The 15,832-nt window shown below is 38.0% G+C and overlaps 2 protein-coding genes across 7 annotated transcripts; one reads left to right on the top strand and one right to left on the bottom strand.

The window, feature by feature from the left end:
* Positions 1–2,245: 2,245 nt before the first annotated feature.
* Positions 2,246–13,854, bottom strand: LOC136408733 (antichymotrypsin-2-like). 5 transcript variants are annotated; one of them, XM_066389871.1, is made up of 8 exons: positions 13,358–13,515; positions 13,005–13,138; positions 6,790–6,950; positions 6,585–6,741; positions 6,402–6,534; positions 6,019–6,353; positions 5,827–5,965; positions 2,246–2,399 (listed from the first exon to the last, which is right to left on the bottom strand). In XM_066389871.1, the coding sequence occupies exons 1-8, from the start codon at positions 13,398–13,400 to the stop codon at positions 2,275–2,277; spliced, it is 1,227 nt and encodes a 408-aa protein (XP_066245968.1). In that variant the 5' UTR covers positions 13,401–13,515; the 3' UTR covers positions 2,246–2,274. The 5 variants fall into 5 exon arrangements, with proteins under 5 accessions (XP_066245968.1, XP_066245970.1, XP_066245966.1 ...); XM_066389873.1 differs by lacking the exons at positions 2,246–2,399; positions 13,358–13,515 and adding exons at positions 2,539–2,706; positions 13,715–13,854; XM_066389869.1 differs by lacking the exon at positions 2,246–2,399 and adding an exon at positions 2,539–2,706 and having other exon boundaries at positions 13,358–13,514.
* Positions 9,292–12,830, top strand: LOC136408734 (protein yellow-like). 2 transcript variants are annotated; one of them, XM_066389875.1, is made up of 7 exons: positions 9,292–9,555; positions 9,617–9,922; positions 9,971–10,113; positions 10,162–10,471; positions 11,922–12,134; positions 12,271–12,443; positions 12,499–12,830. In XM_066389875.1, exons 2-7 carry the CDS (start codon positions 9,646–9,648, stop codon positions 12,781–12,783), a joined length of 1,401 nt encoding a protein of 466 aa, XP_066245972.1. In that variant the 5' UTR covers positions 9,292–9,555; positions 9,617–9,645; the 3' UTR covers positions 12,784–12,830. The 2 variants fall into 2 exon arrangements, with proteins under 2 accessions (XP_066245972.1, XP_066245971.1); XM_066389874.1 differs by having other exon boundaries at positions 9,292–9,559; positions 9,681–9,922; positions 12,271–12,606.
* Positions 13,855–15,832: the final 1,978 nt, after the last annotated feature.

Below are 15,832 nucleotides of genomic sequence, written 5' to 3'. Positions count from 1 at the left end.
ATTGAGCAATTCACCTTACCTTATGAAAAAGTCTTTGTCCTACAGGGTGTTAAAGTAATTTTTTTAATTTCGTGAATTAGGAATAAACCTCGCAATTTTGCATATACATACTTGAAATTGCTGCTGAGGGGATTTTGGATATGTTAAATTCATTTAAAACATGTTTCAGGTTGGCTGATAGGTGGTTTTACCAATGCCAATAACTTGAATATTTTTACGAATTCCGATATCTCCAACTATCATATAAATTAACAAAAACTTAACCAAATTTCTTCGCATCGTCAAGAGGGTTTGATTGTTGCTTCTAAACTATTATCGCATAATTCCCCTCTGTTGTTAGGTACGGATTTAGATACCAATGAATCCAAAAAGCTCAAAAAAATAAATCTAATGGGTTTAAATCAGGACTTCGTGCTAGCCACAAATGTTTCCCAGTCTTATCAATCCTTCGATGTGGAAAATTCACACTTAAAAAATCTCTTAGAGGGAGATGGGTAGAAGCGCCGTCTTGCATAAACTCAAAACTTTGAGCTGATGAATCAAAAATTGCGAAATTTATTTCCAATTTGGAGGGCAAAAAGATTACCTTGAGACCTTGCAAGATAAAAACAAGCAGATCCTTATAAGGCATATTTATATTACTCATTATAAAAATTGCAACACCTAGAAATAATGCGCGTATTTTACTTTATAAATATATTGATAACGCTATACAAAATAAACGATATAACTTGCGAGTGAGCCGAAATCCATAAAATCTTTAAAATTCAAATGGTGTGTATATCTACTTTGCGAATTTACACCGTCAAACTTGTCTGATTATGTTGCTAAGCAAATGGCCGATTTCCTCTTAAGGTAGTGGATCCCAGGCAACTTGAATTGCATTTTGTAACCCTGCTAAAATACATCATAAGTTCTCCAGTATAGTAACTCTTCTTCCTGTTATTTCCCATACGTGTTCTATGGGGTAAAGATCAGGAGAGCGTGAAGGCCAAGGAAGCACATTAACATTGCGATATTATAGATAAGCCATAGTTATATGAACAATATGTGGCCGTGCATTGTCTTGCTGGAAAAGCATGTTTCCAATCGCTGAATGCATGACATAGCTATTGGTTCTAATAATTCCTGTATGTAACGCATGGCGGTATATGTAAAATTTGGTCAATTATATTACTACTACAACACTAAGTATGTATCCAATTTTGGTTGAATTCGATGTATTAATACTTCTATAATTAGGGTTATAGGTGATTTTATGATAAGTAGTATATTTAGCTGAATCGCTCTATTCTTTTCTTCAATGTTTCTAGGAGACCCTGTACCCTATAGCTTATTTACATATAAATTTAATATGTAATTGCGTATAAATAATAAAAACATATACCTTAATCAAGTCGCTAACTGTAACTATTTTTCAGAGAAACGCTTGTAAAGTAAATGCAAAAAATACATACCTTTTCCAGTCTCAGGGTTCAAATATTTTTAGTTGCCAAGAAAATATTATTAAATAATAATGACGCTCCCGCAAATTGGCCACCACGTTCCCCGGATTTAAATCCATTGGATTTCTTTTTGTGGGAATACCTGTTACTACTCAAGAAGAACTCTGGCAACGAATTCAAAATGCAGCAAATGATCTTCGGGGCAATGACGAAATAATGCAAAGAATAAAATTTTATTTTATTCGTCGCATTAATCTTTGTACGCGTGTAAATGGTGGACATTTTGAACAGTTACTTAAGTAATTTAGTAAGTAGCTTTTTTATTTAGCTCGGTTATTACTAACTTTTGGACTAAGGCAAACATGATTAAATCGTTTTATTTTGATCTCAGCTATCTATGGTAGAACGTTGCAAAGACCTTTTAGAGACACCCTGTACAGGGTGTTAGGGAAATAACTTTCGCAAATTTAAACAATGATTAAGAATATCGTTTTGAATAAAAAAGTTCCTCAACGGAGGGGTCGAAAAACCTAATAACTTTTCAAAAAAAAAAAAAAATTTCAAAGTTAGTAACTGAAAAGCTATGATGAGCTTTAAAATTTTAATAATGTTGAAAAAATGGCCATTTTGCACTGCCGGTAACGCAAGCAACGTTTGAAAAAATAAATGCACTTCAAAAGATAGCTTTTTTTGTCCTATTTAATGCTGTTTTTGAATAAAAAATTTTTTTTTTAAAGTTAACAGGTGAGGGGGGACAATTTAGAATCGCACGGTATGGTGGGTGGTGCATTTGCACCAATGGTCACTTTAATTAGACCACACAGGTGCTTTATATTGCCCATCTCCCCAAAAACAATATTAGGTCGTTCATCCGTATAAAATAAATATATGGGTGATTGGCGACAAAGTGTGTGGTCTCTTCCAGAAGGAATCCTTGCCGATATACCGCCGTTGCTAAAAACAAAAAAGCCATTAAAATTGCGATAAACCTTCGAACCCGGTTAATTCAGGTTAGCTCTGGCAAACACGTAATTTCCCATCAGCGTTAAGCACAGATTTGGGTACATAACGATTGAGAAAAAAAAAACATATATTAATTAAATAAGTTTAATTAGCAACACGTTATGGCACAGTTAAAATCGGGAAATCCTTCCAGAAAACAGCAAAACATCCTGAAATTTGATGTAGTAAATGAAGGGATGATCCGCTAAGAATCCTTTAGCAGGTGCGGGTAATAGTGCGGCCGTTAGTGCTACCTCGACTGAAATAAACATATCATGCACAATCAAAGATAAAATGAGGGCTTGATGTATTAGAAAAAAAACCCAATCAGTTCTTCTATTTCCCTTTATGACTGCCATACACCCATATACGTACGCAGATAGGATTAAGAGTTAAAAACCAAACGGGTCTCTGCACATAATATAAATGGCGCTTAAAAAGTATCAATTCGTCCAGCTAATAAAACGACATTGTCCGCCTTAATGGAATAGACGAACGGACGATTGGCGATGAAGGTAAACCTGGCTGGAAGCGGCAGAGATTCTGCTTCGATATGGACTAAAAAAATTAACATGATTTCAACCCTCCTTAAACCTCTCAGAACTACTCGAATTTCTACTAAAGCCTGTAAACGCAGAGGCAGCACCCAAACACCCCAAAAAAAAAACTACCTAGTCCGCGATGGTTTTAACTTTGATCGCAGATAAGTGAAAACAACCTTTATTTTGCGTGTTCCTGCGGTTAAATTCCGAGGATTCGTCCTGCGAAAAGAACAATTCCATGGACACTCAGGAAAAACTTAAACGGACGATCGGCTATGAAATTCTTTGGAATTCTCGCGTCTGATATTCTATCTTCTGTAAATACTGAAAGAGATGCAAAATGTGAGTGAACATCGATCGGTACCAGTACACCCTACCCGGCCCTACCAAAGCACCAGGAAGAACAGAGGCGCATGCGTAGGTAAAGCACACACCCAAACAATTCGCTCTAGAAGTAGCACGATATTGTTAGGACTAGTGCCGGGTGTCCCGGTCGCGGGAGGTTAACGTGGGAAATTCAAATTTTTGCAATTTGAAGACGTCTCGAGCCAAAACGGCTCTAATTAGAAGATAGAAAAAATTGCGGGACGAGTTTTGAGCGCTATGACTCCCACGTGAAAGTTTTTCAATTGGTTAATCCGTGCAGGCGCAAAACATCTAAACCGATTTCCCACGTTAATCTCTTATATTCAGGACTCGCCCGGACACCCGGTATGATAGAGAAATCTGAGGTCTGCAATGAACCGTCCCGTAGGTGGCGAGGGCGAAGAAATAGGACTGTGTGGACTGCAACAAACAACTTTTCAGTAAAGTGCGCATTCAATCTGACTCCCAGATACATTCAGGTGAACGGAGACCGTGAAATTTTACCAAAATATGATCTTTACCATGTGCATTATACTGGGTGTACCCCCAGGAATCGCCAGTAGACGTTCAGGGAAAACTGCGAATAGCAAATTTACGAAAATTTAGTGGTTTGGCGAGAGCCCTGAAGCGACCTCATCTAAAGCATTTTCAATGACAGATAACTTCCGGTTGTACCGGAAGTCGATGCTTGCGTGTTTATTTTAGATGAAACACCCTATATATTATTGCATTTTTGAATTCTGCGATCAAATTTTAATGCAAGTTACTTGAAGGTACTAAAGTAATCGCATTGTGCTATTATAAAGACGAAAATCCTTTGGAAGGATATGCAGATGCGGATTGGGCTAGTAACGAGATTAATGGAAAGTCATATGTATACGTACGTGCAGGCTTTGTATTTAAATTCTAAGGTGGGGCTAATACTTGAGAAAGAATAAACAAAAAGTAGCTAACAAAAACTAGCGACTTGCAATATTAAAAATTAAAATATTAAAATATAAAAAAAATACTACAGTGCATGGCACCAATCAACACCAGTAGCTGAAAATTATTCTTAATAGAAGCTAGTATGAATGATTTTCAGTAGTGAGTGTTGGTTGGTGATATTGTCGGTAAGTTGATACATAAAAACAACGTTTTTGACCTTCTACTTCTTTTAGAAGGGCTCATGAAACCATGCCTTTGCTTGCTGCGGCGGTTTCTCGTCCTTATATTTTCCATATAAAGTTTCACTTTTTCATTAGGGCTTTATGGTCTCCGCTGAAACAAGCAAAAGCGCGGTTTTCAGCGTAATTTCTGCGGCTCCACCAGATAGTATTATTGGTTGCACCACCTAGGTGTGCTGTGAGTTAAATACCGCGGCAGACTTTCATATTTTTATCTCCTACCATCTGCGTTAAATCATTTCCATGGCATTGCCATTTGTGTATCATAAAACTTTAATTGCGATATTTTGGATAATCCTCGATATCTCAAACCAGATATTGAAGTACTTAAGAGAGAAAATAATGTGTCCAGGGTTTGAGCGATGTGTTAAAGCTCGATTTCGCCACAGGGTGTAATTGATACATTGGAGGAAATGTGGTCTCGTCTATCTGTGTATAATGCATAAAAAGTCATCTTTATTCAGGAATCTGGACAAAGCTGATTGGTCTGGAACGAGTTTGCACCAGTCTGGTGGAAAAATCATAAACGTGGGTAGAAAATGAAAACTTATGCAAGAGCACATTTTGGAAAGGTCTCAGTGTATTGCAACAACTACTTTTTAGTATAAGCATTGTTTTTTTGAGGACACCCAGTATATTGTTAGTTAATGCGGTAGTTAATTGCTAACAAGCACTTTTCAATGAAAACAGAAGGATAAATGATGATCACCTCTCCGAGAGAAACCTAACCAACAGTTAACATGACGCGGGGTTACATTCACAGAGGTCGCGGTGTATGTTGGGTTGCCTAAAGTTTTACTTACACTCCCGGTTAGTTTATTACACAATTGACTATGTTTGTCCCACTGACGCTCCACCTTACAGACTAAGACATTCAACGATAACTAACCAGAAACAAATATCAATTGTGAATGTTTTAATTAACTTTCCCAGCAAACAAAATTACATTATTGTAAGTAACAAAAAACAGAAACGGATGGTCGGCTCGAAATATGGGCCTCGCTCCGATTATGGCTGATTTTCTCGATACAACCACTAAAACCAAAAAGAGAATCATGTAGTTTTCTTTTCTATTCCCAACGATACGGTGTGATTTGTGCTACTTACCGGAAACAAACGTGCCTAGTGCAGAAACTATTTTGCTACACTAATCGAACAAACACTGATCATAAAGTACCTAACATTTTCTTAGTGTAATTCGCGACATTTCAGATTCTAAATTTAGAGTGTAGAAGTTAATAATTGAAGCGTTGAAGCATTTCCCAAAGCAGCAAGAACATGAAGAACCCAAAAAAAATCACTTACCGACAGTTGCAGCTGCAGCTTCGGTTCCAGACCTGGTCACATTGATAAAAGCCTTCTGAACCACCTCGGACACCTTCAAAGGTTCACTAGAAATCCCAGAAAGGTTCGCGCTGTCGCTGAACACATTTTTCAACCCCAACTAAGGAAAAATCATTTCTAAAAACTAATTTCAAAGTTAACGCTTATTTTTACTCTCTGTAAGATAGGCTTCAAGTTATACTCGCTCTCAACAAGGAAAGAGGGCAGAGTTACAGACACTAGTTGATGCTCCAAGTCTTGAGGTACAAAAAGGGGATATAAGTTACTTTCCAGGGCTGCAAGCCCCTCGATTTCGTCGGGAAGAACAATGGTCATAGTAATATTACTTCCGTGGTATGGCAGCTCTAGGAATTTGGCTTTAAGCACCGGAGACTCATAGTACCTAAATGTCTCTTCTATAGACATCATATCAACTTCTTTAGTGTTTGTTTTGGTGATATAGAAAGTCTCTTTCTTGATGGTAGGCGAAAACTCGTACTCCCAAGTACCTAAATATTTTTGGTGCTTCAAATGGACAGAAAATGATGATGTCTTACCCTTGAAATGTAAGGCATTAACCAGCAACAATGTGGTAAAATCATTGATAATATCAGGATTGACTACGTTCCTGATTTTGTTGTTCGTGCGTTCTTCCACCCATCGGTTAATTTTTTCAGCTGCTTCAACGCTCTTAAAACGCAAATTAAAAACGTAAATTATTGGAAAACTCAACAATATACCTTAGTGAAATCAACATTTTCTATATCTGCGTCAAAATTGTCGATGGCCCGTTTTTTGAAACCGTCCAAAATTGGAAAACCATTTTTCACGAACAATTTATTGGCTGAGGATAATTGGGTGTCACCGGATTTTTGTTTGAACAAAGACGAGAAATGTCTGCAAAAAAAGGGTTTAGCAAGGGCGCAATGATAAACAAAAACATACTTAAGGGCTTCTTCAGTAGCTTCTTGCCCGGGTAAATTAAGGGCAAGAGAGAACTCTTGCTTAGTGCTGTCCTTGGCGCCAGCAGCAGTCAAAGCCAAGACTACTTGGATAGAAAAGGGGCTGAATATGAAGTTTTGATTGGGCTTATCTTTCAGAATTTCCTGGAAAAAAGGGGCCTGTTTATTTGACAAATAGGCCTTTTTTTAAGCAGGGCCCGTCATATATGTATATGGAATAATGGTTATAACTTTTTAAATCATTTTTCTACCAAAAAATGCTTCAAGTAAACGTTACAAGACTAATTTGTTGTCACTTTTTGATGACCTTGACCTTTTTTACTTACCCCAAACATTCCAACGAACCAAGCTTTAGTTTTTCAAATGTCTCTCTATTTCTGAATTGTTTTATGAAAACTATACCTATTTGCACATACAGATAAATATATCATTTATTTTATTGGAGTTAAATAAGAAAAATTTCGAGAAAAAAATGATTTTCCTTATTTTATTTTAAAAAAAATCGATCAAAAAAGCAAAATAATAAAAATATTTTTTGCATTGTTTAAAAGTCAAGTAAATAGCATTGTGAAAATTCAAATTTTTAATCTAAAAAAAGCAATACCAATTTTTTGCGTGATGAAATAGAGTGGCCAGTTCGGTCACCCGATTTAAATCCTTGCGAGTTTTTCCTTTTGGGCCATTTAAAAGATCAAGTTTATGAAGATCGGCCAAATAACGTAGATGACTCGAGGGCTCGTATCGTCGGCGTAATGCAATCAATCAGGCAAAACACCTAGTATGTTCAGGTGAGGATCATTCATGCAAAGAATAGCACTGTATTTGGATACTAACGGAAAACATTTTAAGCAAACGCTTTGAACATCAAATAACAATTAATTCTGTAAGCAGTAAATTGTTAATTTCCTTTTCTGATCGAATTAAATTTTTTTGAATAATACATATAAGGAAAATAATTTTTTCCTCAAAACTGTTTTTATTTGATCCCATTAAAATTTGATATTTCGGTACGCACAGTCATCAAAAAAGTCGTCAAAAAGTGGGAACAAATTAGACTTGTAACTTATACTTGGAACGTTTTTTGATAGAAAAATGATTAAAAAAATTATTACCCTTATCCCGTATATATGATGGAGCCAGTACGTCAGGGGTAGAGAGATGGTACGCACGGAAGAGTTCTGTCCTCTCTTCTGTAGTCAGTGCTTGTGGGTGACCTGTTGGCTCTTCCGGCTCTATACGAAGTGGGCGTATGAGTCTATTCTAACCGCTTTTCAATTTTTGAACGCTGATCTTTTGGGAACCCGAAGAGACTACAAAGTGGGCGTGTCAATACACCTATTAAGTCTCAAACCAACAAACTGGGAATATAAGACAAAGTAGTCAGGACACACCCTCTTCGCAACCCTACTTCCTCCCAGCAAGGACTGAAAGTTACGGAGTATAGGATCGTATACCACCGCTAAAGGCTTAGGAGCCAAGCTAATACAAATATGTGCGAGGTAGATCATGTGAAGTGCTGAATGCTTGGGCCAAGCATAATCGAGTCATGCTGATGTAGATACCATGTTATTTGTGTTTCGAAGGCGATGAGGTCGCCAATAGCCCCATCAGAGGTGAGGCGGATTCACCTTTCACGGGACTAGCTTTGGGGGATACCCATAACTTGGCGGAAGCACGCTCCAGAGATGGCGCTGGCTGAGATTCCATCAGGAACAGTAAAACAACTTACCGGACATCGCAAAAGGTTCCTGATGGTTCTGTTGAAGGAGAGAGCCCAATTCCTTATACGGTTAAGTAAGCAAGTAGCACAACTTGACATGGCGGTTTACACACGGCATGGCCCGCTCTTGGCCTACTTGCATAAAATGGGAATTTCTGAGGACTCGGAATGCTGGCTACCTCTTGAGGAGGAGAAGAAGAAGAAGAAGAAGAAGAAGAAGAAGAAGAAGAAGAAGAAGAAGAAGGAGGAGGAGGAGGAGGAGGAGGAGGAGGAGGAGGAGGAGGCCGCGAAGCATGTTCTGTTAGGTAACTGTCAGATAAATCTTTGACTTATTCGGCAGCTGGGCGAAAGGCCGCGACAGGACAGGGAGGTAGTAAGGTTGGCCAGCACCCTGGACATATTTGAGTGTCTTGTGATACTTGAATGTATTAGAGGATAGCCAGGGAGGCGCAACATGAGCCTTACATTGAGTGGAGCATAACAGACCTTAGGTCGCGTTGAAGACTGCTACCAGCCCACCCAGTTCAATACAGGAAAATCCTGCGCCAAGGGCATAAATAGAAAAAAATATATGTCTGTGGACATAAAAATTCCTCGGGCCACACCTGCATAACTGTATATTACCATAACTTGATCCGACCACGGACAAATTGTAAACAATTCAATTAGTGACCTATTAAACCACTAACTCTTAGATGATTCGATGGTATTAGCAAAAAAACATTCCAGCGAGGCCCAAAATGATCGCTCCGCTGCAATCCATCCGATAAGGCGCAAATGTTAATTTTTTACTGCACTAAGTTATACATAACTAACTTATCTGGTTTAATGGTTTGTAAAAATGGCACTTCATTACCTTATCGAACATTACAGGTTTAATCATTAATTGACCACCACACAAGACTGGCTTTCACTGATGTTATAAAAGACGGAAAATTCTTAGGAGAGTCTTATTTTCCTTCCAGAATCCGTAAACGAGCTTTCCTAAATTAGTGCAAATTTGAGTGCGAAGAAAGGCAGTCGAATTGGGTGAGTAGGTATAATAAAGACAGAAATAAATAAAAGTAAAAGTTACTTTATTGATTTAGAGATTGACATAGAACCAGGGAAATCTAAGGAATGTTAATTGCCCATAGAACTAAATTCTTAAATAGAAAAACAATGCCGATCAGACTTATTGGCGTCGTCCTGGTAGCAACTACCACCTGCATATTTGCTCAAACGACGAGATTGCACAAGCACTTTGAATGGAACATCCTAGATTTCCAATATCCAGACGCGCGAACAAAATTCAACGACCTGGTTTCCGGAAAACTGAAGCCGGAAAACGCTTTGCCTGTAGGGATTGAAGTCTGGAAAGACAAGGTATTTGTGACTGTGCCGAGATGGAGAGAAGGTACTTTGACCCAACAGGTTTATTGGCATTATATTATTTCCTATATAGGTATTCCAGCCACCCTCAACTATGTGCCTCTTCTGTCTCACCTCAGCAATCCCCCTCTGATACCTTACCCCAGCTTGGAAGCTAACGAACTGGGAAATTGCGACAATGGATTAAACACCGTGTATAGGATTCATGTTGATGAGGTATATCAATTTTCTTCTCTTTGTAGTCTGTGACGAGTATAATTTTAGTGCGATCGTTTGTGGGTGCTTGATACAGGTACATTTGGCATTGAAGACACCACACAAAACCCTTGTCCCTATTCCTTGAATATCTTCGATTTAAATACGGATAAAAGGATACACAAATATGAGCTCAGAAGGGAGGACATCAATGCTCAGACATTCATTGCAAATATAGCAGTGGAGGTTGGGAAAAGTTGCAATGAGGCTCATGCCTACTTCAGCGACGAATTGGGATATGGGCTTATTGTTTATTCGTTGGAGGAAAATAGGAGTTGGAGGTTTGAGCACAGTTTTCTCCTGCCAGATCCATTAAGAGGTAAATTTCCTTCGTTAGGGCCACCAGGCCAGTGTACTGGAAGATCATCTCCATGGAAACCATGAAACTCGCCAATACGCAGTGTTTATTTCGACGTTTCCATGGATATTATCCCCTTGCTAATGTTCCTTACGATCCCAATTCAAAAACTGACTCTAAGAATCGCATAAATCTACGAGAAATTCTTAACTCTATAAATTATCTGTAAGTCTGGTTGCCTAAGCAAGATGCATTCCTGGCGTGATACTCCTGCAGATATAAAAAACTACAAGGGTAATTTTAAAAGTAACGCCAGACTGACAGCTTCCATTAAACTTGATTTTAAGCCAAATGCTTGGATTTTTTAAAAATGTAATTTGCGAGGCTTCAGATGACTTAACTACCTTTCAAATTCTTACTGATTATTATTTTTTACTAAAACGCTTCTCGTGAGGATATTTACAGAAACGCCCCTCATAAAACTTTGAAAGCGTGTAATGTCGTTCTGACGTCGACAGTGGCTTAAACGTCATACAGTGGGAGAAAATCTCTATTTCATAGGTGAACATTTGAAGAGTTTCTTGTTTTTAATAAAAATAATGGGATTTTAATTTGTTGATTGGTTGATCATATACGTTCCACTCGAAAATACTGACAAATAATTAAAATGAGATTTAAACAATTGTAATAACAAAAATTTTCAGGCCCATTCCAATATTAAAATATTGCGGCATAAAGCAGGGTTCAGTTGTGCATGCTTTACAGGCGCCAGTACCAATGTAATTAACCAGAGTTTGACATGCGCAGTTTATTGGCACCAGTGTCAGTATAATTACTGGCGCCAAGCCCTTCAACTGCTCTTAACATTATTTATTGGTACGAATTATTGGCGTATTTATAAATGCAAAAATACTGGCGTCAATGACTCATGCACGTATATAAACCTTGCTTGGAAAGCAGTTTAATCTTGTATAATTACACTGGCGCTAATGCCAAAAACTTCACTTGCTTTTAGAGCAAGGTTTGCACTTGCAGAAATAATTTCGCGTCAGTTGACTAGCAACCAATGTCTTTACATACTATGTAAACACGTAGATTTTGAAGTGCCAGTAAGCGCCAACAAATTTACATACAAATAAGTGTGTTAAAAGCGGTTGAGCTTTATGGCACCAGTAGACTGACACTATGTGTACACTGTCGTCAAAAAACCATGCAAGTGTAAGCTTCGCCTTAGGGCCAGGTCTTCAATGTCCTGCTAAAACTGCATGTGAGAGTCAAGGGGAACCATCAGGCAAAGTGCCTCTGTTAATTACGGAGTTATTTCAAATAGCCATTCTTACTTCAACTCTCGGTTAAGCTTTAATTTCCTAAGATCAAAAAACATTTCGGCTGCCAGTTAGTTGTTAACCCGCAGCTGCCGCTCCCTAACTGGACGCTGAAGAACCGGCCCTTAGTAGCGTCACAATTTCAGGCGACTTCAACATAGACAACATAAACTTCCAATGGGGTACTGAAGGCATATTTGGCATGAGTCTCACTCCAACCCTCTCAGATGAATTCAAAATCCTATATTTCAGCCCTCTGGCCAGTAACAGGGAGTTTGCAGTATCCACAAGAATACTGCACAACTCTTCGCTGACCGAGGATAGTTACCATGAATTTTACTTCTCGAATAACGAAAGAGGTACGTTTTCTTGAGTCTCTTCTAGACCTTTCAACAGTTCAGTTTTTGTGACGATTAAATACAGGTTTGTCAAGTGTAATCTAACAACCAAAGTGGGATTTTTGCATAATGTGGGTAATTACTGTGATAATTCCAGGCCCCGATACCCACACCACAAGCCGAGTTATCACCGACGGAAAGGTGCAGTTCTTCAACTTGATAGACCAAAACGCGATCGGGTGTTGGAATTATAAAACGCCCTATTCAGAATCAAATATCGCGGTCCTAGAAAAGAACCATGCGGAACTAATTTTTCCGGCGGATGTTAAGGCACAATGGTACCTAGTTCCGGTTTCTGAATTTTTCTAAATTTGTAAAATTTCAGGTGGACAGAAATAAGTATTTATGGGTCATTTCGGACCGCATGCCCAAATTCCTATTATCTTCACTGGACTATTCAGAGCCGAACTTTAGGATTTTTTTCGCCCATGTGGAGGATCTAGTTAGGGGCACCGTATGCGAGTCTTCTACTCAATTTGAGGACAACTCTGAAGATTTCTATAGGAGTTTATATTGGGACAGCAGCTATCTGGCGAAAGAAATCTATTTTCCCGCTAAGAAGTTTGGAAGTGGCGAGTTGCTGGAGAATACCGGGTTTATTAAGGCTTAAATTGTAGTTTTCTTACGAAAATATACCATTTTAGAGTGTTCTCTCTTGACCCCATTAACAACAAAAACGTTGCAAATTTTATTGTTCGCAACCGATGCCCGCTTGACCTAACGAGCTGAGCCGCCCCACAAACTTACAATTGTTGTTTACGTCATAGTGAAGCGTTGTCACCCTCAATTGCGTCACTCAATATGCTAATTATTACGAAAAAACTCACTTACGTTATACAATCGCGCCGTAAATTGCCAATTTCCAATGGTAAACGCACTCAACGGCTCCATCCTATTGCAGTGACTCGCCACCATTAAAGTGGTGAAAATTAGGCCTATTTGCATCAGTGGCATTCTGGACGATTCTGAAAACGAACAAACAGGTACACACCTGGAGAAAATGATAATGAGGAACTTAGTTACTTTACACGAATACGGTTTTATACAATATTCGCGCTACTTAGGTTGAAACTAAATTTGCATAACTATTAAGATTTTTAATGTGAACGAACGAGAATCTCGCACTTGCAAGTAAAAATAGTATAGAACCACGTCAGTGCTAATCTGCGTATGTTTGTTATTACCATATAGATTAAGAGGAAATTCGAGGAAGTCGCCTCTCTTCATATATATTTTACCAACTGTGTTTTTCACTTGAACATTTTCTGCTGACTGATTCACATATGCAGGAAATGCAGGAGAAACGAACTGTAACCAGAATTGTATTCTGATATATATTAGACAATAGCCGAACTGGAATTATGCTGGGGCATGCGGAAAAACGCAATACGCAATCGAATTATGTATTGTAAACTATAATATTGCAATGGGGAAATCCAATGATCAACTGCGCAGAGCCGGCTTTAACAGCGAAAAACAAAGAAGTACATAACTAAATTTCTTAACAGAAAATTTAAAACAAATTATTTTTGAGGACTTACCTCTGTGAGCGCACAGCGGACTGGGAATATAACCACCCAAAGCAGAAACGACTTAAGTTTTCAAACCGGTAGAATCACTTTGGGGCTTGAGGGGACAATGATTTAGTTAAGGTGAAGGCCAAGAACGTCTTCTGCAGCAGCGACTACCGCAAAACCGAATAGGACAAGAATTCACACCGCAAACGATACGTTTAGCATACGATTGTTGAAAATCTTTAAAAAATTTGCATGCCAGAATTGAGGCAAGATAAGTTAATTGAACCTACGAAAGTACGTTTTTCTTTCACTCGCATGGCTAAGAAATTTAATTAAAATCTGTCTGTTCAGCTGACTGCGTCTAACTTAATCTAGCTGACTAAATCTTACGAAGCTGTTTTTTCTTGTTCTTGACCCGTTTTGCAAGCACCGAACACAGGGTCGAAAAGCGATATTTGGATATTTTGAGTTTTTTTCAAAAATTTATTTTAGTGTTCAGTAAACTCCAGTAGACGCTCCTGTAACACGAGTTCGTATAATACGGCGGAAAAATGGTGATCGCGTTCGTGCAACGCGATAAAAGAATTATACAGGGTGAGTCATGAGGCAGTGTACATAAAATAAAAATTTTCTTTTTCTTTTCTCCCATTATTTTAATGTTGAAATGTTATATATGTAGATTTTTCTATAGTTGTCTAGAGTTTTTGAATAATAGGGTTTATTGATATTAACGGATACACTTTGGATTCTGCTTGCGGATAATAGTTTTAGTGAGCCACTCGAAAGACAGAGGACCCTTTAAATTCAGGGCGCTCTTAAATACTAAACTAAGGGTAATTAAAACAGTGTCGTACCCTGGCTAGAAAGCAATTACCGACTTATGACATCACCTGCGACGTTACCGTGGTACTGATAACACTTGGTCGGTACATTTCCATAGATGCCGACAAAGGGCGGCTATCTTTTCCCACAAGTACCGACAAAGGGTGGTTAGACGTTAATCATAAAATAGCAAAGTCGCATGAAGATAACGATTGCGAAACCCTCTTAATTGACGAAAATATACTTCTAACCAGGATGCGACATACATAGGCGTCCTATAGGGGCAACATCAGCCCCCTCACAACTCTTTCATCTTAAATTAACAGACCTAACCTAATTAACAGTATTAGCACTATCACTATATACAACTCAAAGACTTCCGGATCGTGCCTCGACTTTGTTGCAAAAAATAGAGAAGTTTTTACATATATACAAAAGGGTTAGATCTATTCGACCTAAGAATCCCATATATATGTCTCCAATAATTTTTTCCACTTCGATTCCATTAAATATTGCAGAATGTTGCTTTTTTTATTAATAGTAATATTTAACTTTGAAATACACTTGTATTCAAGATAAGGAAGGTAGGTATGTCCAAATTTCCAAAACTATAGAATTTTCGTCAACTTCGTTTTTTTACAAAGCAACGAAGTGTGCCAAATTTGTTGACTGGGTACAACTATCAGCTCATCTAACCTTTAGCAAATGTGCATAGCGCTTTTTCGAGAACTCGTATACAGGGCGATTTTTTTTATCTGAAAAAAACGCATTGAATTTTTTGAAGACGGTCCTGGATTTTTAAAACTCTGAATAGATCGTCTTACTCATACATAACATTGTACTATCTCACCAGAAAATAATTAAAAAAAAGAAACTGGCATTACAAAGTTATGGCCAAACCCATTTTTCGACAAAATGTGTAAAACTTCCTGTATAATAACAATTAAAAAGTGCGAGCCATTTTTTCAGCTCATTCGATATTCCTCTTAGGAATGTTGTTCCATGGTAGAAGTATGTACAGTTCCTCACGACTAATCTTGTATAACTTTTGATTGGGAGCACTCATTGTGCTCCTCAAATTTCGGGGAAACCTCATTTTTAGAGGACATCGTCTCTAGTTGTGACGCACATTTAACATGTCTAAAAAAACTTTCTTGTTGTGTGATTTACTTTATTAACTTAACTTAATTTAAGGAAAAACAGTGTTAGGAAAATAAATCTTTGTAAAATTAAACCCGATTTCATCACGAGGAAGTACATATCAGTACGTAAATGGTCACGTATTTGTATAATCTAATTGACTCGTACAACTCAGATTCA

Source organism: Euwallacea similis, chromosome 4 (genome assembly GCF_039881205.1).
Source record: "Euwallacea similis isolate ESF13 chromosome 4, ESF131.1, whole genome shotgun sequence".
In the NCBI taxonomy this organism is placed as follows: domain Eukaryota; kingdom Metazoa; phylum Arthropoda; class Insecta; order Coleoptera; family Curculionidae; genus Euwallacea; species Euwallacea similis.
The sequence above is the reverse complement of the archived record's forward strand: the minus strand, read 5'-3'. Positions and strand labels throughout refer to the sequence as shown.